The following is a 26,854-nucleotide window of genomic DNA, read 5'->3' as shown; positions in this document are numbered from 1 at the left end:
TCTTTAGCAACTTCATCAAATACAGATACCTCAAAGAACCACTGGGAAAGATTTTTCAAAACTCTTTAAACTTGAATTCCATGAGAAACATAGTATTTTTTTTTCTGGTAACTATAGTTTGGAGAATTTTCCCATTTTCTAAGTACTTCCAGGGAACAGATATCAACTTAATACATCTTCAGTTTAAAAAAGTACCACTTCACACTCTTCAGACTGGCTATGATGAAAGAAAAATGCCAAATGTTGGAGATGTATGAAAATAGATACACTAATGCACTGTTAGTGAAGCTGTAAACTAGTCTAAGCATTCTGAAAACCAATTTGGAACCATGTCACAACAGCTATTAAAATGTGCATATACCCTTTCTTTAGCAATGTTGCTACTATGTATATAGCCCAAAGAGATAAAAGAAAAAGGACTACAACACTATTTTTAGCAGCTCTTTTTGTGATGGCAAAGAATTAAAACTGATAGGCCACTATTCTATACGACTGTTATGGGACACTACTGTGTTATAAGAAATGATAAAGGAACAGGTTTCATAAAATCCTGGGAAGACTTATATGAACTGATGCAATGAAATGAGGACCTGAACAATTTACATAGTAGCAACATTATAATCAATTGTGAAAGACTAAATAACTCTGATCAACACAATGACCTAACTCAATTTCCAAAGGATTTATGATGAAAAATACTATCCACCTTCAAAGAGACAACTGAAGGACTCAAAGTGTATTAGTATAAAATTTCCCCCCATAACATGGCTAATGCAGAAATTTGCTTTGCATAATCCCATATTTTAATGGGTTTTGTATTTCTGGCTTTCTCAACAGGAGGGAGATAATTTGGAAATAAAATTGAACAAAACTGTAACTACGAAATATTTAACAAAATACAGTATAATAAAATGCAAAGTTATTTACATAAAAACATAATTTTACTTTTAGCTTATACATTTTAAAACCAAAAGCACATAAAAAGACCAGAAAATTTTGGGAATTTGGAAATGAGTTAATATCAGCTTTAACAAAAAAGACAATTATTTAATTTCAACTAGATGCATTGTTTCAAATTCAGTCTGTGGATAATTATTAATAACTGAGAAAACAATTTGAGCTATAGAATTTATTAGCAATCACTCAATTTTCACAGCCACCATAACAGAATTAAGTCTGTTTTGTAAGAATAAGTGTAATTTCAAGTACTGTAAGTAGAACTTAAGATGTTGACCACAGAAATGGCTAAGGACTGTGTTGCTACCATGACAGAGTACATAAATACACATTTCTGGCAGTGAAAATCTTTAGTTCTGTCAATTCTTAGAATGACTATTATAATATGGGTGATCATTGTTCATTTTTGAATATCAACATGCAATCCTGAGATGAAAGTGTAATAGCTTTTAAGAATCTGTAGCCTTATAGAATAGATAGTTCTACTGACATGCTAATAAGCCAATTAATGATAGTTATTACTTTCTTTTCTATTAGCTTCCCATAAATTATTGGAACAGAAGATAAATGTATTTATGGTGATCTAGCAACCAATCTGAGTAAAAAGTTCATCACCATACCTACAGTGGTTACAGATTCCCTATGTCTATAGCCCCACTAGGGCTTCTAGAAAGTACAATCCAATTTAAAAAAATATTCTGTAACCCCCACCAGGGCTAAAGGTTTATTAATAAGATTCAATAAATACAAAATGAAATAATTCTTCATACATTCCAGATTCAGAAGTACTGCAATAATGAGTCAGTTGTGCAAATTTCTACTGCAGTCTCATAAATAAAAGTTACCCACAATAGACTGATCATCTGTTTAAATTGTCACTATTTAAATGAATATTAATAGTGATGACTATCCCAAAATTATTAAACAGCTATATGTATTATACATATATGGTTGGTTTCTAGAGCATATAATTTAGAAACCATGCCTGGAAGGCATAGAATGAGGTCATAATTAAAGATAAAAATTTCTAATAAACAATCAGAAAAAATAAAGCAAGTGTGATTCTTTGGGTTATTACAGCTATGAGAAAATTTCTTTGAGTCTTGCCTCCTTTTCCACTTATTACCAATATTAGTATGAGCAAGTTAACCTCTCTAAGCTTCATTTTCTATAAAATAGGTCATAAGGTTTTTCTGATTATTAAATGAGAAATGTATGTCAAACACTGTGTCAACTGCTAAGCATAAATGTATTATTATTACTGAGGAAATCACCTTTGGAATTGGGTAGTGAGAATACGATAGGGCTCGAATAGTAAAGCAAAAGCTCAAAAACAATAATTAACCTGTTTATAATACTTTGGGATTTGAAAATATTTTGATATTTGTGATCTCATTTGAGTATCACAACTCTTGTACTTAGGTAGTAAAGCATTTTATAGAGGAGGAAGGTAAGAATAACCTCACAGAGGTTAAGTGATATATGCTGGTGCTCATATAATTAGTGTCATAGGTAATATCTGAACCCAAGTATTCTTGACTTCAAATTCAACATTTTCCATTATACTGATACAGAAACTATTCTGAGATGTCTCCTGACAGGTCAGAATAGTTGAGAATTTCCTTTGATAAAACTAGTTTTATCATTCCATATAATCTTATATTAGAGACAAATATCCACACTGTATTTGGCTTTTTTTTTTTTAGGGGTTTTGATCCCAGATAGTTCAATGGTCATACCCTTTCCTCCTTGTATAGCCATTTAATTTTCTTATAAAAATAATCTCAATTGTTGTTATCAGTAATATTAATCTGAAAAAACACCCACTATTTTCTGGTAGAAAGTTAATAGCCAAAGTCAAATTAGTTATAATACCATTATGAGAAAGAAAACAAACATGGAAAGTGATTTTGCAACCTGAACAATTAAGTGTCTGACAAAATGGGACTACAGAGTACTGGAAATACTCTGTTGTAAAATATTCAATGGATAAATGTAGAAATCTAAGGAAATGCTTCAAATTCAACTATTTAATCACAGTTTTTTTGGAGTTAATATAAAAAAAATAAACTTTTAAAATGCATATATATTCTGAACATGATTAAGAAAATTGTGTAGCAACACTACAATGGCCAAACCAGTAATACAATGTTTCTTAGATGTTCTGGATCACAAAATAACCCATGACAACATTTTGCCTTTGGGAGATGAGTGAATCTTTCATGCATATTTTTCCCAAGTGAGAAAAAAAAATCCTTATCCTTTAGAAGATTGGAGATGAAATAATTCAGATTTCTTCATTTTAAAAGAGTCTAGTTGTTAAATAACATGATGTCATGAAAATGTCATTTCTGCATGTTTACAGTCATGCTGAGTAGTTTTTTATATGGAATTTATAGATAGGGCTAGAGGTCTGAAGAATAGAGTGTGCTTGATAATCCCCAAACTCCATTTGATCCCAGTTCTAAACTTTTGATCTTAAGATCAAAAACCCTTTTGTGTATTTCTGAAATAATGCAGGTGGAGTAGAATCAAATCTCATCTTTGGAGGTCCCCTATCACAAAAACTGAAGCCTTCTGCACCAAATATGTACAGAATTCAGGCAGCACAATCAAGAATCCAAAATAATGTTCTTTTATTCCTACTATGAATGTAATAACATTCTAAGTATGAAACCTTCTGGAGTCGCAGATTCTGCTTTCTCTGTATTTGCTCTGTCTTCAAGTTCACTTAAAGTTCATCCTATCAAAAAAAGACAAACAGGTGTAAAGAAAGAAAAAGCAAAAGCAATTAGGATTGTATAAACAATTCAACATTTAAGTTTTCAAAATTATTTCATAATACAACCTCTTTACTAAATAGAAATATATTATCATTTGTGAAATTACCAGAATATAAAATTGTTAATGGAACCATTATTTTCCCCTTAATATTAAAATCAAGCCCTTGTAATGGGTTATGCTTGAGAGAGTTCATTAAAAATGTATTTAATACGGCATATGTATGGTCTTACAATACATTTTGAGGCAACTAGCGTAATGAAGTTTCCTAGTATGGCATGAAGATGAAACTGAATACCAGAGAATAAATTGAAGCAGGTGCTATAAAACGGGGAAGGTTGAGGGTATGGGCAGCCCCCTTTTCCATTATTCATGGAAGAACCTAGCTAAGTTCTGAGAAACACATGACCATCTTGGTCCCAGGATAACTTTTTTGGCCATAATAAATCAAAACAATCCTCTCTGCTAATTTAGTTATTATAAATTACATTATTAAAGTTAAAATAATTATAAATTAGTGACCTGTTAAAAAAATGAAAAATTCACAATGAAAACACAAGTCCCTAAAAAAAAAATGATTGAGTGACACTATCGAGATGGAAGGAAAGTACTTTCTTGACCACTGAAACCATAGAGATTTAAAATTATAACCACCACCTCATCTTTCAGATTTAGAATACTATATGACACTGCTACTTGGCCATAAAATATTATGTCAAAGGTTCTATGAATCCTCTTTCCTGTTTCAAATATTCCTAGAATGATGCAACATTCATAATAGGGAAAAAAATGAACTGCCCCATGAAGGAAAGAGAAACTAGAAGTTGCAATGCTTGATGAAAAAATAGAGAGCAGTGAGATATATAACAAAGACCTGTGACAAAATTTTGTAATTTGAAAATTATAAAATATATACTTTATAATAAAATTCTGGTGCATTTGATTCACCAGGTAAACTGGCTTTTACACATATAAACAAAGAATGAATCATTAATATTTGAGAACGACAATTGGTTACTTTTTTGCATCATGTTAATTCAGATAGCTTTCTTAGTATTTAGAATGTAAAATATCTTGATTATGAAATATTTCTCAAATGGAATTTCAGGTAGTTTTGTTAATTTTACTATTGATCTTATATAACAATTAGCAAAATTTCTTACACATGACAACTTTTATCATATTAGGTATTTATTTCTTACCTTGCTTTTAGATTTCTCCCTCTGTGTTTTACTCTGCAGAGCTTTCAATTTTTCATCTAATAAATCAGCAATACTTTTTGCATCTCTGATATCTATCTGCTTGCCAAGAATATTTTTCTAAAATTGAAGAAAATTACTTAATTATGACCCTTTCTTAACTACTTAATGAAAATGGGACATTCAGGGCCAAAAGGTAGAATAGTGGCCAAAATATGAATAAGCTGTATTTGAAAAGTTTGTTTCTTAATTAACTGTTCAGGAATAAGAAACCATTTAAAAGGCTTATATTTAGACTTTCTGTCAAGATGGCTTCCTAAAAAGAAAGGTGATTGACCAGCAAAATTATTTGGTCTGAACTTCACACCAGACCAAATAATGATTAAGACATACAATGAAAAACTAGTACAAGCTATTTCTTCCATCAATTAAATTCATCTCAATAAACATTTAATAAGCACCTATTAAGTGCCAGGTACTAGGGTAAGTCCTGGGGATATAAAAAGAGGCAAAAGGCATTCCCTGCCCTCATGGAGTTTATAACCTAATAGGAGAGACAACATTCAAACGCATACTAAAAAAACAAAATAAGCTATATATGGGAAATAATAGAGGGAAGGCACTGGAGAATTAAGAGGGGTTGAGGAAGACTTTCTGGGAATTTTAGTTGAGACGTAAAGAGGAAGCCAAAGAGGTCAGTGGTCTAAATGAGAGTATTATAGGCATGGAGGACAGCCAGAGAAAATTCCAGAGCTGAGAGATGGGGTGTCTTATTCAGGGAACGGGTAGGAGGTCAATTTCACTGGAATGCAGAATACATGTTAGGGAGAAATATAAGAAGGCTGGAAAGGTAAGAAGGGACTAGATTATGAAGTGCTTTGAATACTGTCAGAAGCAAATTTCTCTCTCCATTATGTCACTTTTTTTTTAACATCATCTCTCAGTGACCTGGAGGTCAAAGACCACTGAGTAAATTCAGGTATGGATAAGCACTCAAAGAAAGGAAGTTAAAGAACCAAGGAACCAATGAGAAAGGAAACTGATTTCACAGGCACTGCCCCCCTGGGCAGCCTAGGCAAATTAAGAAACTATGGTTGGTTCCTGAGATGTGCATTTGAGAGGTAGTGGGTAGAGAAAACTGCTTATAAAGGGAGTTCTTTAGCTGGAGTGTGAAGAGCAAAAGGAACCCTTGTCGGAGTTTACCTACAGGCTCATTGTGGCAGCCAATAGATTAGAAAGGTAAGTATCTCTTTCTACCTTTCCCTCTCTTTACTACTCCTATTGCTTAGATCTAATATTATTGTTAAGCTATAATAATATAATGATAATTAAAAATAATAATATAAGCTATAATTATTAAGCTACTATCAGCCTCATAATTTTAATTATTACAATACCAAAAAGAGCATTTTCATATTTAGAATAGCAATAGAAGGCCATTGGAATTTATTGAGTAAGGGAGTGATGTGATTAGACTTGTGTTTTAGGAGAATCACATAACTGAACAAAAAGTCAGACAGAATAAGAAAGGGAATAAGAAAGGAAAGGAAGGTTTTCCAGCAAAAAGAGCACAAACAGAGGCAAATATGAGAACCCATGTGATTTACATGGCTTCTGTATCCAGAGGCAGCAAGAGGGCTTCTTTGAGAAATTCCTCCAGTGGTCAGAAAACCTCATAGTGGGGACCTGTGGAAGCCCTAAAGAACAGCAGCAAACAATGTGCCTCAGGGTTCAGACCCAGAGTGTCACAGCCCAGGCTTAGAGATTTTAAGGTCCCTAACCTTTAGCTTGTATATGGCAGAGAGAAAAAAGCAGTACTCTGAATTTCAAAAATCTGGGGTAACTCTTCCTGGGAAGTGGAGATCAATATGAAGACACAGAGGTTCCGGAGAAAGACTAATCGAGGATGGCTACCGTGTATATATATATATATATATATATATATATATATATATATATATATATATATAGGGGGTAGCCATCCTCGATTAGTATATATATATATATATATATATATACACACACACACACACATATACACATATATACATGTATGTATGTATGTATGTATAAATGGGGGAGAGGGGTGTGAAAATTCTGGCCTGGTACAAAGCCCAGGTTCAGCAACTAAAACTAGAAAGCTGAGGACAGTGAGGAAAACAGCAAGCATCCCCCAAATGAAAAAAAAAATTGCTTTAAATATAAGCAGAGACTCAAAGAGAAAAAAACTGATTTCCCCAAGTATTATATGAGTATCTGAAAGAAATAAAGATATAAATGAAGTAAAACTTTCTAAGGGAAGAACTGGAAGGTGAATAAGTATTTACTTAAAAGAGTAAATGGGAAATCTTGATCCCAGAAAAGGACTCTCTAAAAATGAGAACAGACCAAAAAGAAATCAGTAACTTTATTTGATAGTAAGAAATAATAAGATTAAAAATCTATTTAAAATGTAAGCTAATAAAAAACCAATGACTTGGAAAACAGGTTAAAGAGAGATAATAAATTAAATTTAATTGGACTCCCTGAAAATCACAATTAAAAAAAGGAAAAGACCTGGATGCTGTATTTCAAGAAATAATAAATGAGGGGGCAGCTGGGTGGCTCAGTGGATTGAGAGTCAGACCTAGAGACGGGAAGTCCTAGGTTCAAATCTGGCCTCACACTTCCCAGCTGTATGACCCTGGGCAAGTCACTTAACCCCCATTGCCTAGCCCTTACCACTCTTTTGCATACAATCCATGAATCACCTCTTGAAAAGAATCTCAAAAAGTAAGTGACCAGGATGGTGTAATCAAAATCCTGAGTTTCTAAGTCAAAGAAAAGAAAAAAATACTGCAAGCATCTAGAAAGGAGTTCAAGGAACTATATACAACATCTAACAGCATCTATCATTAGTGGAGTGGCTTGGAATAAACACCAAACTTAAGAAGAAGAAGAAAGATGGAGATAGGGGAGGAGTTTAAGAGGAGGACAATACTGTAGCTATAAGCAAAACACACTTCCTGTTTCTTAAGGAGAGACTAAAAAGAGGAAAAAGATTCCATAGACTGTTGCTTTTGACAATGATAATGCAGGACTAACATTCTAATGAATGAAATGAAGTGTTTCTTTTAGTGATGAAATCACAGGTCAGGTTAAAAAAAAGTGGCACCAACCTATTGATGAATTGGGGAATACAAATAAAATGGAATGTGATTACCCATAAGAAATGATAAAAATGGATAATTTCAGAAAATCCTGGGCAGTTGAAACTAATGCAGAGTTAAGTGGGCAGAGTAGAACCAGAACAATTTATATAAGGATAGCAATACCATAAAGAAAAATAACTATGAAAAACTTTGATCAATGTAATGACCAAGAATTTCCAGAGTACCTATGGTGAAGCGAGTTACCCACCTCCTAAAAGAGAGGAAACAGTCAGATATTTTTGGATTTGTCAGGGGGAGAGGACTAACAACACTGAAGCCAAAATGAGAGGGTTATTGAAATAATTTTTAAAAAGCACAGAACTAAAGAAAATTCAGAAGTTAGTATATCTAGCAGCATAGTTTCAAAAGTAATGTGGATTGTTTTTTTTTTAAAGGAAGTAGAGATTCATGGTTTTAAGAACATTTTTTTAATATTCTACATTATGTGCAGAAATCTTTTTTGAGGCTTAAGTTCAGAGTAAAAATATTTAAAACTAATATTATTTATGATAATACCATTTTAAGTATTGAACAGGTCACTAAGAGTAGTTAGTATGAGGACAGGAGTTGAACACAAGGTCTCTGAATCTAGAGTTACTGCTCTTATTAAAAAAATACAAAAGAATAAGAACATGCCAGTTTGGGGTCATCAGTGGCCACAGAAGAGTTAATGCCAATGGGTTAGGATTGGTAGCTAGATTAGGCTAACAGATGGAACTGATGTAGGCAGGTTGATTACAGGTTATAATCAATGAACTGTGGTGGAACCTCTAGGCTTATTTCCATACCCCTCAGAATTAACTAGCACCAACAGTTAGAGATTTTTTTTTTTTTGAGGTGGAGAGAGGGGGAAAGAGGTGGGCAAAAGAAGACAGTTTCAAATTAGGCCAAATAGAAATAAATCATTAAATTTTCTGTAGAGGACAGAATTCATTCTATATGCAAGGTTGATTTAAACAAAGATTGAATGAAAAGTCAGTTGGACTAGTCCCATTAAGCATTCATATATTCTTATCAGTAATTAAAAAACAAAACAAAACTCCCTACCTTCTATCTTTGAATTGACAACCAGTTCCAAAACAAAAGAGAAGTAAGGGTTATTAGGTAATTGAGGTAAAGTGATTTGTCCAAGGTCAAACAGCTAGGAAGTATTAAGACCACATCTGAACCCAGGATACATCCTGTCCCTCTGCCTGATTCTATCACCGAGTCACTTAGTTGTCCCTTTGTCACTTGTTTTTAACAAAGTGTATGAGTGTGTATTTAGCTGGGGGTAGGGTGGGGAGGAATATGTAAAAGGTATTTATAAGTTAGGAACTATACATCAGATGAAATAAAACCAGTTTTGTATATTTTATCTTAAGCTTTTTAAAAATTGAGTTTATAATAACATTTCTATGAAACAAAAATATTTTATATATTCATAGATAAAATGTACATTAATTTAAGAACACAAAACCTATGATTCTAATGTTAAGATTAAAGTTTTGCTTAGAAAAGCATTACTGAGAAATGTGCAATTTCAGCCTGCTTTTCTTTTTTTTAAGAATTATGTATTCTGAAAAGTAAAACATTTTGTCAGAAGAAATTCTTATAGAGTACCTATTTAGCTAGATTACAAGGCTTGGATTTATCAGAAATAATCTGTTCAAAGCATTTTAATTTTTTCATGGAAGAGGAGAAAAAATTAACTAATCCAGAGATGTTAAATCCAACAGCATATAGCTAAGTCCAAGATAATTTTTGTGAGGACTAGATTCTAGTATTTTTACGATGTTCACTTTCTTCAAGGCTCAAGATCAAATGTTGAAAATATAAGTTATAATCATTAATGAGTATAACTGGTATCATCAACAAGGCTCATAAAAATGGTTTTTATATTTTCTCAATGAGTAAACATTCCAAGGAGAGGAAACTCTACCAGAAAAATAATTGCTTATTTTTCAATTTTTAAAATTTTGCTTAATGGAAACATTTATTTTAGATTAAGTTTTAGATACTAAATTTGTTCATATGGATAAAAGTACTGGCAAAAGATGAGCATGTTTGAGGGGAAGTAAGAATAAATATGGAATGTGGAGAAACTTCTTCCCCTTTTACATAGAAAGCAAAGGAATTTTTGGTAGAAGGGGGGTAACTATGAAAGATGGAAGTTAGGTATTAGGACATATTCTAATTAAATGAAAATTCTTGAAAACTTCTTGAAGTAGCTACCTCTGATAGGAGCCATCACTTTCTCTCCTTTCACTCACTTTTTAACCCCTTAAAATCCAGATTCTGACTTTATTACTCCACCTAAATTGCTCTCTTCAAAGTTACAAAAGTATCTTAATCTTATGGCTTTTTTTTTCTTATCCTTGATTTTTCTGCTGCCTCTGACATGGTTGATCACTCTCTTCTTGAAACTCTGTAGGTTTTCAAAACACTACTCTCTACTTGTTCTCATATCTATCTTGTGAATGTGAATTCCCCTCACCCCTTTTGTGATTATTTTTAGTAGCAGCTTAATTATTATTTTAGTATTAGCATTATCACTTGTATCAACTGTTCATGACAAGATTCTAGCATGATGTTAAGCAATATCCTGAGTCCGAATGAACAGTCACTTGGATTATGCTAACATTGGATTTTGGTCGAGTATATGCTCTTTCTGATGCGAATATTAGATATGGCCTTTTTAGGTATCATTATTGCAAAGAATTACCCTAAAATAGACACTAGTTACCACCCATGATTACCTCTTTGAGTATAGCACACTCCCTTTTCTGCTGATGTAGCATAATTTTAAAAATTATTATAATGTTCCTTGATAACTGGACTGTCTCTGTCAGATTTTGATGTTATACTAACTATGCTCGATGTATGCTCATTCTAGTCTCACTTGATTTCTGTGAGGTATATAAGGGGGCCATTCACAATGCTCAAGGTCTTCGGTCTTGACCAGAGTCCAGCTCTATTGTGAGACTGACCCCCTCTCAATAAACCTATTTCTTTTTAGCTTGGAGACTTTGTTTCCTTTATTGGCACTTTTGCTGATCAATAATTTTTGCCACATCTCACTGTTCCTTCTCTGCCTCTTTTGTTGGATCTTCTTCCAGATAACATAGTTTAATTTTAGGAGTCCCTCAAACCCTTTTTTCTTCTCCCTCTATAATTTTCCATCCATGGGGTGTTTCTCAAATCTACCTATCCTGCCCCAATCTCTTTGCTGACCTCTAATCTTGTATCTCCATCCCTTTCAGATATTTTGAAATGCATATACAGAAAGCATCTTAAACTCACTATGTCCAGTTCCTTAAACATATGCAGTTAAATAATACTCATCTCTTGGCATATACTATACTTACCTTGTTCCCTTGATAGGGATAAAATTTGACAGTAGGATAAGCTCTGATACCAGCATTCTGGCAAGTATAAGCATGAGCTTGACAATCTACTTTTCCAGCTTTCACTTTTCCTTTAATAGTCTAAAGAAGGGAGAAAAAAAGTTTACTATGCTTTATATTGGCAGAAGCCATTTAGAAAGGCTTTATCTGAGTAGCTACAATTATAGCAACAAGAGTAAAGATTTTAGTTTTCTGTATCAAAGGATCAAAACCAAACATTTTTACACACTTTCTTTTACTTCCCACCTCTACCACTTAATTTAAATGAGAGCTGAGAAGGGAAATTCCAAAAAGCCTATGTTTTATACTCTTTGCCTGGAATAATCATGATGTAGTATTACCAAGAAAAGCAATTATACCAAATATATATAAATGGGCTACCTTCTGAGGGAGGATGAAGAAAGGGAACTAATTTGTTTAAGATGCTAGTTAAGAAGTGGAGGAAGACTATAGCTTTTGGAGGAAAAAGTATTCTAAGAAAAAAGAAAAATGGCAAAAGTCAAGAGATTTTCCTCTTTCCTCAGGAGAAAAAAATGGCTGCTAAACTTCAGAATTTGGTTACACGTTCAATAACTTTTAAAAAAGTAATATAAAGAATATAAAGTCCTAGGAACCTTAAATAGGCATAAATTATTAAGGAACTAAATTATATGTATTTATTATAGAGATGAATACACTTCTCTTACAGGGAAGAAACATAGCTTTTCTGAATTCAAAGGAAGACTTCAGAAAAGTAATTTCAAATAATTTTTTTTTAGCATTTAACATTAAGAAACTAAACCAAAGAGGAAGAGATCTATAAATATTTACTTAACGGTTAAAATAGATATTACAAATTAGTGAAGAGGATGAATAACACTTACCCTAGCCAAAAGCTCAAATTCTGGGGCAAAATTTCTGCAAGGTCCACACCAAGGAGCATAGAAATCAACTACCCAATGATCTTTCCCTTCTAATACTTTGTCATTGAAAGTCTGCGGTGTAAGCTCTATGGACACCTGAGGCAAATATCTGTGGCAAGCCATCAAAAGCATTTTCCACCACATAAAAATAAGGAAAACATTTAAAGTGTAATAATGTAAGACATCTTATAATCTTCAAAATACTTTAATGTAATATTATCTTCTATTGTACTGCTTATAAAATATTTTCATGTGTATAATTTTAGTTTAACAATCTTATGACATAGGCAGGGCAGAAATTATCTCTATTTAAACATTTCCTTATTTCCATAAGCTAAAAATGCTATCAATTTTTTACTGCACACTTTTAATAAACTTAAGACAGAATATGATAGTGATAATACATATTAAGCAATACTAATAAACTATAAAAATAAGAGAAAGGCATGCAATTCTTAAACATCTGATTTTACTCACGCTAGAGCCCAGGTTCTTAGAGAATATGCATCTCTGTCCCACTCATTGTAAGTACTATAAGAGATAAAACAATGTATCATATTTACTGATATCCCATATATATTTACAAATCACACAAAACACTATCAAAGTTCATTGTTAACTAGTGTGAGCTATTACTTAGGAAATAATGTATTTTTAAAAATAACTGCCAGTTACCTTCACCTACTACCTTACTATACCATCCTTGGAAAACAGCCATTGCTTTAATGGTGTCACCTGCATTTATAGATTTGCCTTTTTTCAGTATTAGAATGCCCAGTATTTCTGCTCAAAGTTAGCCCCAGCCATTTTGTGCCAATTATTAGCCATTTAGTTCTGGATAAACACAAATTATTAGATGTCTTTAATAACCACAAGACTAGTTATATTTAAAAACTTTAAAATATTATATTTCTAAAAGTAGTTTTAGGCATTAGATACACATTTTTTTACTACTTCACCCCTACTTGCAAACCTTAAAATGTCTTGTAAAAGCTAGATATTATGATGGTGCTGTGTAGCAGTGACCCTGTGTTCTAGAGGGCTATGGTAGTCATACATAGATCAAGCTAGAGAGGGTTAAATTGATATTCTATATCTCTTGGCTATTTAGGGATGTTCCAGATGAGCTTAATGGCAATTAATTTTTTGACAGTAAGTCTGAAGGCCCTTTACTAAGTCAACTGGGTACTGATCTGGAAGCTCAAAATGTTCTGAAATGATCTATCACTTTTGGTTACTTTATGTATCCTCATAGTAGAAGGAGATGGTAAACAGAGTAGTATATGTCAGCTCGCTGAGGGCCTCTAAATTTTTTTTTGCTACTGGTATGTTTGATATACTGTCAGCTATTAATCTATAAAATGAAAGCATTGGACTACATAGCCCAAAGCTACTACCTTATGATTTTTCTGTTAATTAATTGTCCCCTTTAGGATCCCTTGTCCTGAAAGCAGAAGACCAATAAACTACTATAGGGCATTAGTTTCTAAAGCTTTCAGGTCATTGCAGACAGATAAGACAAATTTTATACTATAATATAATTACAATTTTATACACTGTTGCTGTATATCATCATTAAACTAAAATAGCAAATATAAGATCTACTACATTTATATCCCAACTATATAGATGCATGTTATAAATGTCTTCAAGTTTAAAAAAATACTTACTAATATTGATGAGCTGTGTTTGATTTTAGAGGGTAAAGTCTTATATCAGGAAATTTCTTGACTTGTTCCTGACTACAAAATGAATAATACTTTTGGCAGTCTACACTGCCAACACTGATCAGACCATTTAACAACTACAAGGGAAAAAAAAAAATAAGATATCATAAACAAAATACTGAAAAGTGATTAGAAAAGTCAGCTATAAATTTCCTTCTAAATATTTTTAAACTAAAAACCCAATAATCTATTATTCAAGGATGTAGAAAACAAACAACCCTTTGACTTAATAATTAGTAAATTTAAGTGATACTACAAAGAAATAAAAAATTTTGCTCTCATAAGGGCCTTTCAAGTCTAAGAAATAAGTAGTGTCAAAGTGGAAGATCTCGGAAATTATGCTAGATGAATTTTTAAAGAGCTCATCTCTCAGAATTATTTCAGATAAAGTGGTTTTATTTCATCTTTTGTAAGAAAAAAATTAAGGTCTTTGTGATTCAAATAAGAGAGCCTAATACAATGATAGTGTATTCAATGCTGTCACAAAGTCATATTTGCTTAAAAATTTTAAATGTAAAAATGTATTTAAAAGACAAAATATTAATGTCAATACCTCGAAAACATTAAACAAATTTACAAACAAAAATTCTGAAATGGAGATGTAAACTCAGGACTTGTACCAAAATGATGAATTTCTAATCTCTTTTTTTAAAAATAAAATTTGTAGTTTTTTTTATTTGACAAAAACCTACTTTTTCTCTCTCCCCTTTCCCAAGGCATTTTGATTGATTATCATTGTTTAGATCAGATAAAAATGGAATTTTAAAAATTAAACCCTTATACAATGAATGCCACATCTATTTTTATTTTAAATTCCCTAGTTTGGAAAGAAGTTAAGTTGCAAAGGCAAGGTAGACTTTCATTTCAAACAAGACACTGCAAAAAAGCAAGATGATATATCAACTATATATACACATCATCACAGAGACTGGTAACAACCCATATTCATCTCTCTATGAAACATAAATAGGCAGATTGCTCTATTTTTCAACCTGGGGTTCGTGTATAGTTTGTGTATAGATTTCAGGGAGCCTGTGAACTTGGATGGGGATATACATACATACATACATACATACATACATACATACATACATATATATATATGAATTTTAAAACATTATTTGGAGGATCCATAAGCATCACCAGATTGTCAAAAGAGTTCATGACATACAAAAATACTCCTGACTTACTATAGAAATAGGCCAAGTAGTTTGAAATGTGGTAGAAGTTCAAGTGCCATTGTCAAAAAATGTTAGATAAAAGACTGTCTCATCTCATCTGCATCTATTCATTTAAGTTTTATGCCTGACATATCAAATTTAGTTATCAGTTAAGAGGAAAATTAAGACTTTGGGGAAAAAAGTTCACTTTTACCCGCGCCATCCTTTTCCATTCTGGCATTAACATCTGGCATGGTCTGCACCAAGGAGAATAAAAATCAACCATCCAAATTTCATCACGTTTTCTCTTCTTAACTAGTTCATTGAATGTCTCTGGTGTTAGAGAAATGACAGAAGGGTTCCTCAGATCCTAAATATACCAGAAATAAGAGAATATAGTTTTAAACAATATAACAAATTTAATTAATCATCTAGCATTTATAAAGCATGTGTATGCCAAATACTATGTGGGGGATACAAAAACAAAATAGTTTCTCCCCAAACCAATCCATCTCTCTCACAGCTATAAAAGGCTTTCCAGAAGGTTGCATTAGGTAGGAGAGGAGACTGGGTTCTGGAAATGCAGTAGCCATTCATAGACCTAATTCCACTCTTGGTCAGTTCAGGAATTTTGACTAGCTTCATTTTTGACATAGGTTGGTTTGTCCCCACCTCAGACAACAGCTTTGTGACCTTCTCACTTCTCACTTCCAGGGTTTGTCATATTGGAAGTGGACTTACTGTGGACACCTAGTTTATTAGGGAAAGATGAACTGACTCTACTCAAGAATATAATCATTGTTAATGTTCCTTTTCCTATGGCTCTCCTTACTGTATTAACCTTAGAATTTTCAAGCTTACTACTTTTATTCTGCCTTCAGTAGCTGCCACTGAAACTTCTATAGGAAAACATGCAATGAAATTTTACATAGCTTTAAAGTTTAGAATTAACTTTGAGTTATCATGCTTTTGAGGTCTTAAAGCTATTGTAAGGAAAAATTTAATTAATTAGCTTATAATCATTTTCTTAATGTTAAGTTGAAACTGTGATTTATAACACAGTTCTAGTTCTTAGTAGATTGAATAACTGTGTATTAGAGATAATAATCTTAAGAATAATCAAGAAACAATCAGATAAAATTTGCTGTGCCAATAATTATAGTAAGATTAATTCTGGGCACTTTTGACTCTGAATTCTCAGAATTGTGTCACAAGGCAGGGGAGGCATAGAGAATCCATTCTATGGTGTGCTGAACATCTGGAACCAAAAGGGAAAATCCTCATAGAAGTCCCCTAACTTACAAGGGTGGGCTCAAGGCCTGCTCTTCTCAGCATTGTTTATGCTTATGCTATGAATATCTATGATCTCTAGAACTTCGGGTTGCAGACCATATTGGGGGGGTCTATAGATCCTGACTTCTGTGACCTATAGCTCTCACAGTAGTCAGACTTAGATCTTTGCTCAGTTCTTTTTCTTCTAACACCATTAACATTGATACAGAATTTATCAATTATACACACACACACACACACACACACACACATTGAATAGCATTGATAAAAGATAGTTTAATATACCTCTATAAATTCTAAAATCTCTTCAGCTGAATGATGTCCCTCATATTCATGAATACTGGACTGGTTGAACACCACTGTTGTTGGATAAGCTTGAATGTTATACTATTGGAAAAGAAAGGACAGATAAAAACAAGAGTCAGAATTTTCAACACAATCTATTATGTTTGAACCTGCCTGATTTATTAAGAGTTTGACATATGTAGTTGGCTATTTATTGTTTGTAAGTAGACATTTTAGCTATGCTAAAAAGGTTGAAAATATTGCTATGAGCTCTTTTATGAATATATGGCTCTTTCTATATCCATAGTTTATACAGTAGCTACTAGAGTCCAATGGCATTATGGAAATACTTTAACTAGCGGATGTGATTGATATCTATCTTCACTTGTCTTAGTGAGAGGTTGTTGAAGGCTATGAAGGGCAGGTTATTGCCTTACCTTTAAGACTTCCTATTACTGAGTCAATAACAATGGGAAAAGTAATTGATGGTGCCCAATTCCGCATCTTAGCACTACTTTATAATCTTTATCCAAGGCTAATAATCACATTTTTCCTGTTTAATTGTAATAACATTCTTCTGCATCCTTCCTATTGATCAATCTATCTATTGATCTATCTATCTATCCATCTATCTCTCTGTCTACTTATCTAATGGAAAAAAAAATATTACAAATAAAACAAAATGCAATGCACAGCATCTACTTCAGCCATCTTCATAGCCTTTGGAACAAATTGTTCTCATTCACCTATTCCCCTAGGGGAAGACTTCAGATACCTAGGGTAGGCATTGATAGAATAATGTCAACCCCAGGCATCTGAAGTTTGAGGCCCATTGGTTATCCTCAACCTAATTTAATTTAACCCACCACAATTAACAGTTGACTGATTTGAGGGGTTATTTTGATTTCAATGAAATCAAGGTTCTCATTTTTCATCAAGTGCAAACACAGTAGGGAAGAATATAAATTACTCCTCAGTGATCTCTTGATGTCAAGAAAGATAAATGAAAATATCTTACAAAAACATTTTTATCTTTAGACCTACTCTGAAGAAATGCTATATACATATGTAAGGATAATATGCTAAATTTTTTTAATAGTTTATAGCAAAACCCCTGCTCATTTTTCAATGTTAATTTTATATTCAAAAAGTTAAAAACTATTTCTAGAACTTGAATGTATATAGTAGAGATTCAAAATTAGCAATAGGACACTTAATTAGTTTTGGGGAAAACCATACATTTTGGGTCAAGGTAAGTTAAAATAAATATGAGGTTTCTTTAAACTTATATACTATCTCCTTCAATGGAACTATTATCTCAATGATTTGGGTATTCATTCCTTATGATACCACTAAGTTTATTGCTAGAAGTCTTTTTTTATGGTTTGTGAATACCGTTTAGCACTCATTCTAGCTATATGATTGGATCTTTTTTTTTTTTCAATTTAATTCAATAAGCATTTATTTATTGCTTGCTTTATCCTAGATTCTGGTATAAAACAGAAATGAAGGAGTTTACATTCTTCAGATTCTCTTATGTAGCTTGAAGGGGGTGGATGAGAATGATCTGTCTCAGATTCTTTCAGGTAATAGTCATAGTTTTAGAATATTAGGTTTCTGGATCTATGATTTTAATGCTGCTGGGATTGTTCAAGTCACTAATGATGAGTATATTAAAAAACTTATAGAAAATATGAGAAAGCACTACTGCATAAACAGTAGCACTAGAAATATATTTTAACAGTCCTATGCAAAATCTATCTTGTTTTGTGAGTTTGATAGCTTCAATTGCTTAAAAGAGAATTTTATACATGGAGAAATTGAGTATGGAGAGTAAGCAATATCAAGATTACTTAAACTAAGGACATAATTAAAAAAAATTCATTAGATGAATAAGCAGAAAGAGCATATGCTTAAATAAGATAATGATCAAATTTCCCTATTTATATGAATATTTCCCTTTGTGGCATTTCCAAAACTTTATAATAAAAGTTTTACCACTTTCAGAGCCATTTTTGTAGATGACATACTGAAAGAAGTCACAGGGTTCAAAGGGATAATAATGGTGGCAAGGTTATGGAAAAGTCAAGGACCTCTGTTTCCTCATTATTTCCTGTGCAGTCTATAAAAGTCTTTAAAATTGGCTGTGATGGTGCCATGTAACAATCCAAAAAGCAAGGTGGACACAATCTGTCTGATAGACAGCAATATGATGAAGAGAGATTTGGATTCAAATTTAATAGCTGGGTAATCCTGGGCAAGTTGCTAAAATTCTCACAGTTTTGATTTTCATTATCTATAAAATTTGGAAAATTAAAATATTTCCATTACTCTTCCTCATTAGGCTATCCTGAAGTAGGTGCTTGTCTAATTATATATTTCCTGACTGCTATTATCAATTCATAAAATACATTAAATTGTTTCTCAATGAATCATGATATATACCTTGGATTACATTTCTTTAAGTCAGGCACTAACTTATTTAATCAATTCCTTTTGTTTTCTACCCTTCAGTTACTATAAGCACTTTTTATCAGTCTTCTCTAGCAACCAAATCTTCCATTGTGCTCCTGGGTTTAAAGTTCTTTCTCACATCATTATATCACTGACAAAAATAATGAATGGGGAATTGGACATAATTCCATAAAGGCTCTGCCAATCTATGAGATAGGATCCAGTATTATTTCCAATATACAAATTTCTCCCCCATAGGGAGTATACATATGGCACTCAAACAATGTTTCAAAACATGCCTGAATACTTAGGAAACACTATTCAATCCTACTTCATTTGCTTCTTGTTAGGTTTAAGGTATTATATGAGTTTAAGATCATCTGGTAGCTGTATTTTGGGGAACCTTTGATGTATAAGCACATTACTCACAAAATTACATAGGCATTTGAGAAATCCTTCCTAGATTTAAACATATCTAATAAGCAAATCATGTCATATCCTGTTTTTATTATTCTAAAAGTAGTTATGTTTTCAACCCATAGAGCATTTGAATTCATGAAATGATGAATAATAATGGAGTTTTAATGTATTTAACAAGTTTTCTCAAATTCTTTTCTGTTGAATAGAAATTTGTCAACATGAAAATTTTTTTCCCATTAACAAAACTTTTAATTTTATTTTTTTTAAACTGTTACCTTCCACCTTAGAATCAATACTATGTACTGGTTCCAAGGCAGAAGAGCAGTAAGAGCTAGGCAATGGGGGTTAAGTGACTTGCTAAGGAAGTGTCTGAGGCTAAATTTGAACTCCCATCCCTAGGCCTTGTTCTCTACCCAATGAGCCCCACTAACTGCTCCTCTATAACCCTTTCTGCTTAGAAAACAACTATTAGGAAAAAATCAACAACTTTTTATAGTTACATCATACCATGTTGCAGAGGCCTTCATGGATTGTACAATCAAGTGTGCCAAATTTAAGCTGCCCATTCAGCTGCTTTGATGCTTTCCGTAACTCAGGCAACAAAGCTCGACAGGGTGGACACCACTTGAGAGAAAAAGATTAGTTACTACCAGGAAAGAGAAAACAAAAAAACTCTACAATTTTTGTAACAAGTCAATTAAGCAATTATTCCTTTAATGCATATTAAAATACCTATACTGTATAATGCACTAATTAGAGAATTCTGCATATCAGTAAATCAAAGACCAATTATTTCAGTGATGTATCTTTATAGACAGAGTCCCATCTTGCTATAATTTTTTTAGTTTTTTGAGAACTTCAAAACTTTTCAGGATTAAATGAATTTGCCAAGGGCTGGAATCAGGTCTTTCTAAATGCAATCCAGCACTCTTTCCACTATATGTTGTTTACCCATTGTACATTATGCAAGCAAATTACTCTTTGAAATGGCATGTCCCTCAATTTTCATTTGTTGATAAAAATATAATAGCTGACAGAAAAGTATGTTAAATATGCCAAATTTTTTAAACTTGAAAAAAAGTAAGATAAAAATATAACTTACTTACAGGTGTAAAGAAATCAACAAGCCATGGTTCTTTTTCTTTGTCAGGAAAATTCTGAGGTCCAAGTGTGACAACATGAGAATCAACACTTTCTTTAGCAAATGCAAGGATATGGTATAGAATCTTCTTTCCTTTGAAAATGAATAAAAAGAAACTATTACAACTACCTTTCACATATATAGAAAATATTCAAACTTTTTGTATTCATAATATTAAATATGACAATTGAATAAAAAACTAATTTAAGTTTTTTATTCTATCTTAATATGATTTTTAATCTCAACTATATATATTTTAAAAATCCTTTCTCTGTATAGAATTCTTAATAACCTGATTTCCAGTTAAAGAAGACCATAGTATCATATATTTGGAACTGAAAGGGACTGGAAATCGTCCAATCATATTACAGATGAGAAAGCTAAAGTCCAAGGACACTCAAATATTTTGTGTCAGAGGAAGGATTTAAATCCAGGTCATCTGATTCTAGAGTCAATGCTTTTTTCATTGCCAATTATCAAGAGACTGTAAAAAAATAAATTTATTATTCATTTTATCTGCTTTGCCTGGCATGTACACCTTGTATCCCCTTATTTTATAGATGGGGAAACTGATATGTATATAGAACTTATTAAAATAATTTGCCCCAAACTACAAACTAGTTAGTGGCAGAATCAGGCCTAAATCATAGATCTTCTGATTTCCAATTCAATGCTCTTTTTCATGATGTTATATATATTATCTATAAGGAAGGGGGAAAGGTATAAGCATTTTTATATGGTTTTCTATGTACTAATCAACATTGCGCTAAGCCTTTTATAATTATTATCTCATTTGATTCTTCCAATAATCTTGGGAGGCTAGAATGCCAGGCCTGGAATCAGGAAGATTCATCTAGCCATAGATACTAGCTGTGTGAACCTGGGTAAGTCACTTAATCCTGTTTGTCTCAGTTTCCTCATCTGTAATATGAACTGGAGAAGTAAATAGCAAGCCACTTCAGTATCTTTGCCAAGAAAACTCCAAAGGGGATCACAATAAGTCAGACAAAATGACTGAAATAATAGAACAACAAAGACAAATGTCTTCCTGACTCTGGCTCAGCTCTCTATCCACTGTGCCATGTAGCTGCCTATTTAAAAATCAGAATGGCTAAAATGCAAAAATGTAGAGAATACAGTAAGGATGACATATTCGAATGCGAAATTTGTTGATATATTAAGAAAAAAATTGAAAATAATGGCCAATAATAGCCTAGAACCTATACTTATACCAGAACTGAAACAAAGAGTCTTTCTAGGATACTTTGGTTAACAAAAATAACACTCCAAACAGCTCAGAGATTAAAATGTTGCCACAGTTTTTGCTGAATGCTAAGAACTATTAAAAGTATAAGGAAAATAAGTTGTTTTCTAGAAGAGAGAAGGATAAAATAATTTTAAAGAATTCAAGAGATTTTTTCCAATAGGAAATATGGTATCTTAGAGTTAGAATTTACACATCAGAGGCCACCAAATTCAATCAATACTGATTTAGGAAAATAATTTCCACAATATTCCTAAAAAGAGGTCACATAGTATGTTTTACATGTTCACCTTTAATGAAAGGGATTCTCACTACCTCTAGAGGCATCCCAATCAACTTTTTGCATATTTCTAACTCTTGTGAAATTTTAGGAAACAGTTGAGAAAAAAAAATTTAAAGGGTGACAAATGAAGCAAGGAACTCTTAAGTCATGAAGTTTTTGATAGAGTGCTGAGAACATGAAATTATTAGGCAACCAAAACAAGAATTACAGTTATGTCAATTTAAATAAATATTTTATGATGCCATGAAATAGAATAGGATGATTCAATAGTACTATTTAAAATAAAGAGGGGCAGCTGGGTGGCTCAGTGGATTGAGAGTCCCAGAGATGGGAGGTCCTAGGTTCGAAACTGATCTCAGACACTTTCTAGCTGTGTGACCCTGGATAACTCACTTAACCCCCATTGCCTAGCCCTAATTGCTCTTCTGCTTTGGAACCAATACACAGTACTGATTCTAAGACCAAAGGTAAGGATTTTTAAATAAAATAAAATAAAAGGTAAGTTTTATATTTTGTCTTCTTACCATGATGAATTTCATAATCTTCAGTTCCTTTACCTTTAAATACTGCCACAGACGGTTGATGAACATAAAACTTACGGCAGGTGACTGGTTCAGAAAGACAGTCAAACCTGCCAACCTAAAAAAGGAGAAAATTCATTTGGGTCAAATATGAAAAACTTTAGCATCTAGTAAAAAATGTTAAATTATGAAAAATTTCTAAAATAATATTTTATTATTATTTGTTTTCTTTTTTAAAAAGAAAATTTTAAATAATTCTTTCCCATTTTATTCTCAGTTGATAGTTTTAATTAAAAACTTTTAAATGGATATTTCTTGTTTTCATATAATCTACATTTCCAATTATTCCCCTCTTCCTCTCTAACATGTTTTCAACTGATGCCAAATGAAACAGAAACCAGGCAAAACTGAAAAACTTATTGACATCAGAAATCTTCACTGTCTAGTTTAGAAATATTTATTTAATCTCTAATGTTGAAAGTTAATTTCATCTCAAAAAATAAAAAAAAAGTTTCTCTGTTAAAGAGTTCAAACAATTTGGAAGGATGCTTCAGAGTAAATTCTGTAAAACTGTTTAAGCAGTCTGCTCTCCAATAGAACATTTATATACTTATAAACAATTAAGAAAACCTAGTATAAAGCCAGACTGATTAAGAGAGCAATTCCTGAAGGAAATACATTTTAATCATTAGGAGTTATGTCTCCTAAAATCTGGAATGGAAAAACAAAAGAAAACCCAACCAGGAAATCTGAAAAGAGAATTTCAAGCAAAATTGACATTTTGGATCCTTGACATCACTTAAAGCATAATTATACTTGAAAACACAGAACAACTTTCTTACCTGAATATGTTCCTTTTTAAGAAGAAATTTTAACTTTTTAAAGTCATGAACATTTGAGTTTTCATTTTTTCCAAACTGAAAGAAGAGCAGCCACCTATGATGAGCCAATCGATCCTTAAAAACAACAAAGATCAGCATGGGGAAACTTGGATGTCAACTCTATTTCTGTCTCTTAAAAGATTCACATTATCTACTCTTTTACTTCAAGTATGTTTTCCAAACTGAAGGCCCATTCAAATGTTCATTTTGTAACTTCATTATCTCTTACATATATGTAATAAACTACCTACAATAATATTAAAGGAACATTAGGCTAAATGTCATTGAGTTATGAAAATATAATGAAACCCCTATTAGTGAACACTTCACCAAGAGATGAGTATTATTTAACTGCATATGATTAAAGAACTAGAAATGAAGCTGAATTTTTTAGCTTTCACAGGAAGGATGTTTGGGGGTGTGAGGTTAGAGATGGAAATAAATGAGCACAAATCTTTCATGTTGATAACTAGGACAATCACCAATACTTCTTATATAATTTGATGAACAATTCTTTAAGTTCTTTAACTTGTGAACCTTTATGTACATACACCAAAGTAGGAGAATATACAAACAGTTTAACCTTATTTGAAATGTAAGCTGATGGTGTAATTAAATATTAAATATTACCTTTAGTGAATCTGCAGAGAGTATTTCAAAATCTGGAAGATGGTGCATTATTTCCATATAAATCTCTTTGGCATCCAGGGATTTGAGAAACTAGAATCAAGAGAATAGCAGATCAGATATCCATTAGGTTCATAAGAGATAAATAATATAATGATGTTTGGGGATTTCATTATACAGGCACCTGCCTAATACTCTTTGTTAAAAGCAAAGCATCTAATAACTTCTTTATTTGTCTTAATCATGAGGGAATAACAAAGAGAGACTGCAGGTTGGATCTTATTTGAATCCCTATTAGACCTAAATGCTTAATTGGAAATGAGAACCCTAGGAGGAAATGAATATTCACTCTGACTTTGTAATTCAGAAGATGAAGAAATCCAGTCATGGTCTGAAATGCACTCTAGATTTTAGGAAGGTAAATTTCAAAAGGTTCAGAATAAGGGGAGGTAGCCTTTCTTGCAGGATGAAATTCTATAGAGAAAGTCAACAGAGGAAGGATGGGAGAAACCCAAGGATGAAATTCTGTAGATATGAAGAAAAAACAATTTCAACTGAGAAGGAATAATGGAAATTGTCTAAAAGGAAAGAGTAGGAGATACAGGTAAGTAATAGAACATGGTATGGTCCAACAGAAATCATGTTAGACATATTAAAACTCAGAATGAGTAGAAGCTATAAAAGGAAGTTAAGGACAAGTTTTTTTTTTTTTTAAAGCTAGTTTAGTAGAAAAAGGGATTGGCCTTTAGAAAGTGTGGATGCAATGATAACTGACACTAAAGAAAAAGTAGAGTAGCTCAATTCTCATTTCAATTATTTTCTCTGTCAAGGAGAATGAACTTTGCAATGGAAATGACAGAACAAGGACAGTTAACAAGGAACTGATCTCCAAGGTAAGAAAAAAGCTTATAAGAGATGTCCAGGTTACCCTTTATGAAATTAAAAAAAAAAACAACTAGGCTCAGATGATCTGTTTTCTAAGGTACTGAAAAACCTGGAAGATGTGAACGCTGAGTCACATCAGTAATATCTAAAAGATCATGGAACACAAGACTGGAGAAGGGCAAATATGGTCTACAATTTCAAAAAAAGAGGAAGAGTTCAGTCTACAAAAAACATAATAATTATTAGTGATTTAAAATCAATGTGGTGAGAACTCATTAGTGGAGATTCCCAGAGATCTGTGCTTGGCCCTGTTTTGCTATTTAATATTTTTATTAATGACTTGGACAAAGGCATATCAAATTTGATATGATATTGAATTGAGGATGAAAGCTAACACTCTGCATGACAGTCAGGATATTAAAATATTTTGATAGGTTAGAGCACTGAGATCAACCTACTAACAAGAAGTCAAAAATAAGTATAAAGTTTTATTCTTAGGTTTAAAAAATCAACATGACAAAGAATGCAGAAAGCAGAATTAGGCAGCAGAGCAGTGTGACATGAGTCAAAAAAGCAAATGTAATTTGGAGCTGCATTCTAGTAGGATCAGAATTTCAGAATACTTTCAAGAACAAAGCTGCATAAATTGATATAATGCATTTTTTAAAATCCAAGGAGCCAAAAAAAAAGGATGAAAATTTTTATTCTGAAGTAAAATTATAATGATCTTTTTTTGCAAAATTTGATGCATTTTGTACTTCTAGGATTAAGAAGACAGGTTCCAAGAATCAAGAGGCGAGAGTCATCCTACATTTAACTTTTACTGGACCACAATTGAAGGAACTAGTTATTTTTTCTAAATATGCTCCCCACATAAATAAATGAGAACTGATTTCACTCCTTGACCACCTGGCAAAATGATAAACAAGCATGGAAAGTATTTAAAAATGACACATACCAAAACACCTCCTTTTTCTTTATTAGTTAAGGTGGCCCCAGGTGGAAAATAAGCCGTAGTACTTGATGTGATGTCTAGACTTTTACACAGGTTACCCTGAGTACCACAATCCATCCAGCCTATATTAACAAGGCCTTCCTAGGAGGCAAAAAGAAAAAGTGAAGACTAAATTCTTCAGCTGGAAATATGTAATCTGAAAAACTCTGAAAAAAAGTATGCAGAAATTAAGGCGTAAAATCATACTACTGTAAGTTAAGGTTCTTATTTTAAAAACAGATTTTTTTTAGACACTGTGAAATAACCTATTTTCACACTTTTTATCACATTATTTTTCATTTGGGTCTTCTTGGCTTATTTCTAAATGAATCCAAAATAAACTTATGATTTTTTTGATATTGTTTTAATGTTTGGGAAAATGTTTTAATGCTGAGAAAAAATCAATCAGAAACCCTACCCTGAAATAGATACTTTATGTGAAATAACAGCCATTTTAGCTTTTACTTGAAATTGATGGCCAACTTAATGATTTCCACAGAAAT

General features: G+C 32.3%; 1 protein-coding gene across 1 annotated transcript in view; it reads right to left on the bottom strand.

Annotated features, from left to right (window-relative positions):
• Positions 1 to 1,114: 1,114 nt before the first annotated feature.
• Positions 1,115 to 26,854, bottom strand: part of DNAJC10 (DnaJ heat shock protein family (Hsp40) member C10) — a 39,756-nt gene continuing 14,016 nt past the window's right edge. Inside the window, exons 10-23 of the mRNA XM_007494479.3 lie at positions 26,316 to 26,453; positions 24,476 to 24,565; positions 23,807 to 23,920; positions 22,968 to 23,082; positions 20,862 to 20,989; positions 20,263 to 20,379; positions 16,882 to 16,983; positions 15,518 to 15,673; positions 14,087 to 14,220; positions 12,894 to 12,947; positions 12,378 to 12,525; positions 11,476 to 11,595; positions 4,941 to 5,057; positions 1,115 to 3,700 (exon numbers count right to left, since the gene is read on the bottom strand). Of these exons, the coding sequence (XP_007494541.1) occupies positions 3,689 to 3,700; positions 4,941 to 5,057; positions 11,476 to 11,595; positions 12,378 to 12,525; positions 12,894 to 12,947; positions 14,087 to 14,220; positions 15,518 to 15,673; positions 16,882 to 16,983; positions 20,263 to 20,379; positions 20,862 to 20,989; positions 22,968 to 23,082; positions 23,807 to 23,920; positions 24,476 to 24,565; positions 26,316 to 26,453 (1,545 nt within the window). The 3' untranslated portion in view covers positions 1,115 to 3,688. The remainder of the gene's footprint in view (positions 3,701 to 4,940; positions 5,058 to 11,475; positions 11,596 to 12,377; positions 12,526 to 12,893; positions 12,948 to 14,086; positions 14,221 to 15,517; positions 15,674 to 16,881; positions 16,984 to 20,262; positions 20,380 to 20,861; positions 20,990 to 22,967; positions 23,083 to 23,806; positions 23,921 to 24,475; positions 24,566 to 26,315; positions 26,454 to 26,854) is intronic.

This window comes from Monodelphis domestica, chromosome 4 (genome assembly GCF_027887165.1).
Source record: "Monodelphis domestica isolate mMonDom1 chromosome 4, mMonDom1.pri, whole genome shotgun sequence".
NCBI lineage: Eukaryota > Metazoa > Chordata > Mammalia > Didelphimorphia > Didelphidae > Monodelphis > Monodelphis domestica.
The sequence above is the reverse complement of the archived record's forward strand: the minus strand, read 5'-3'. Positions and strand labels throughout refer to the sequence as shown.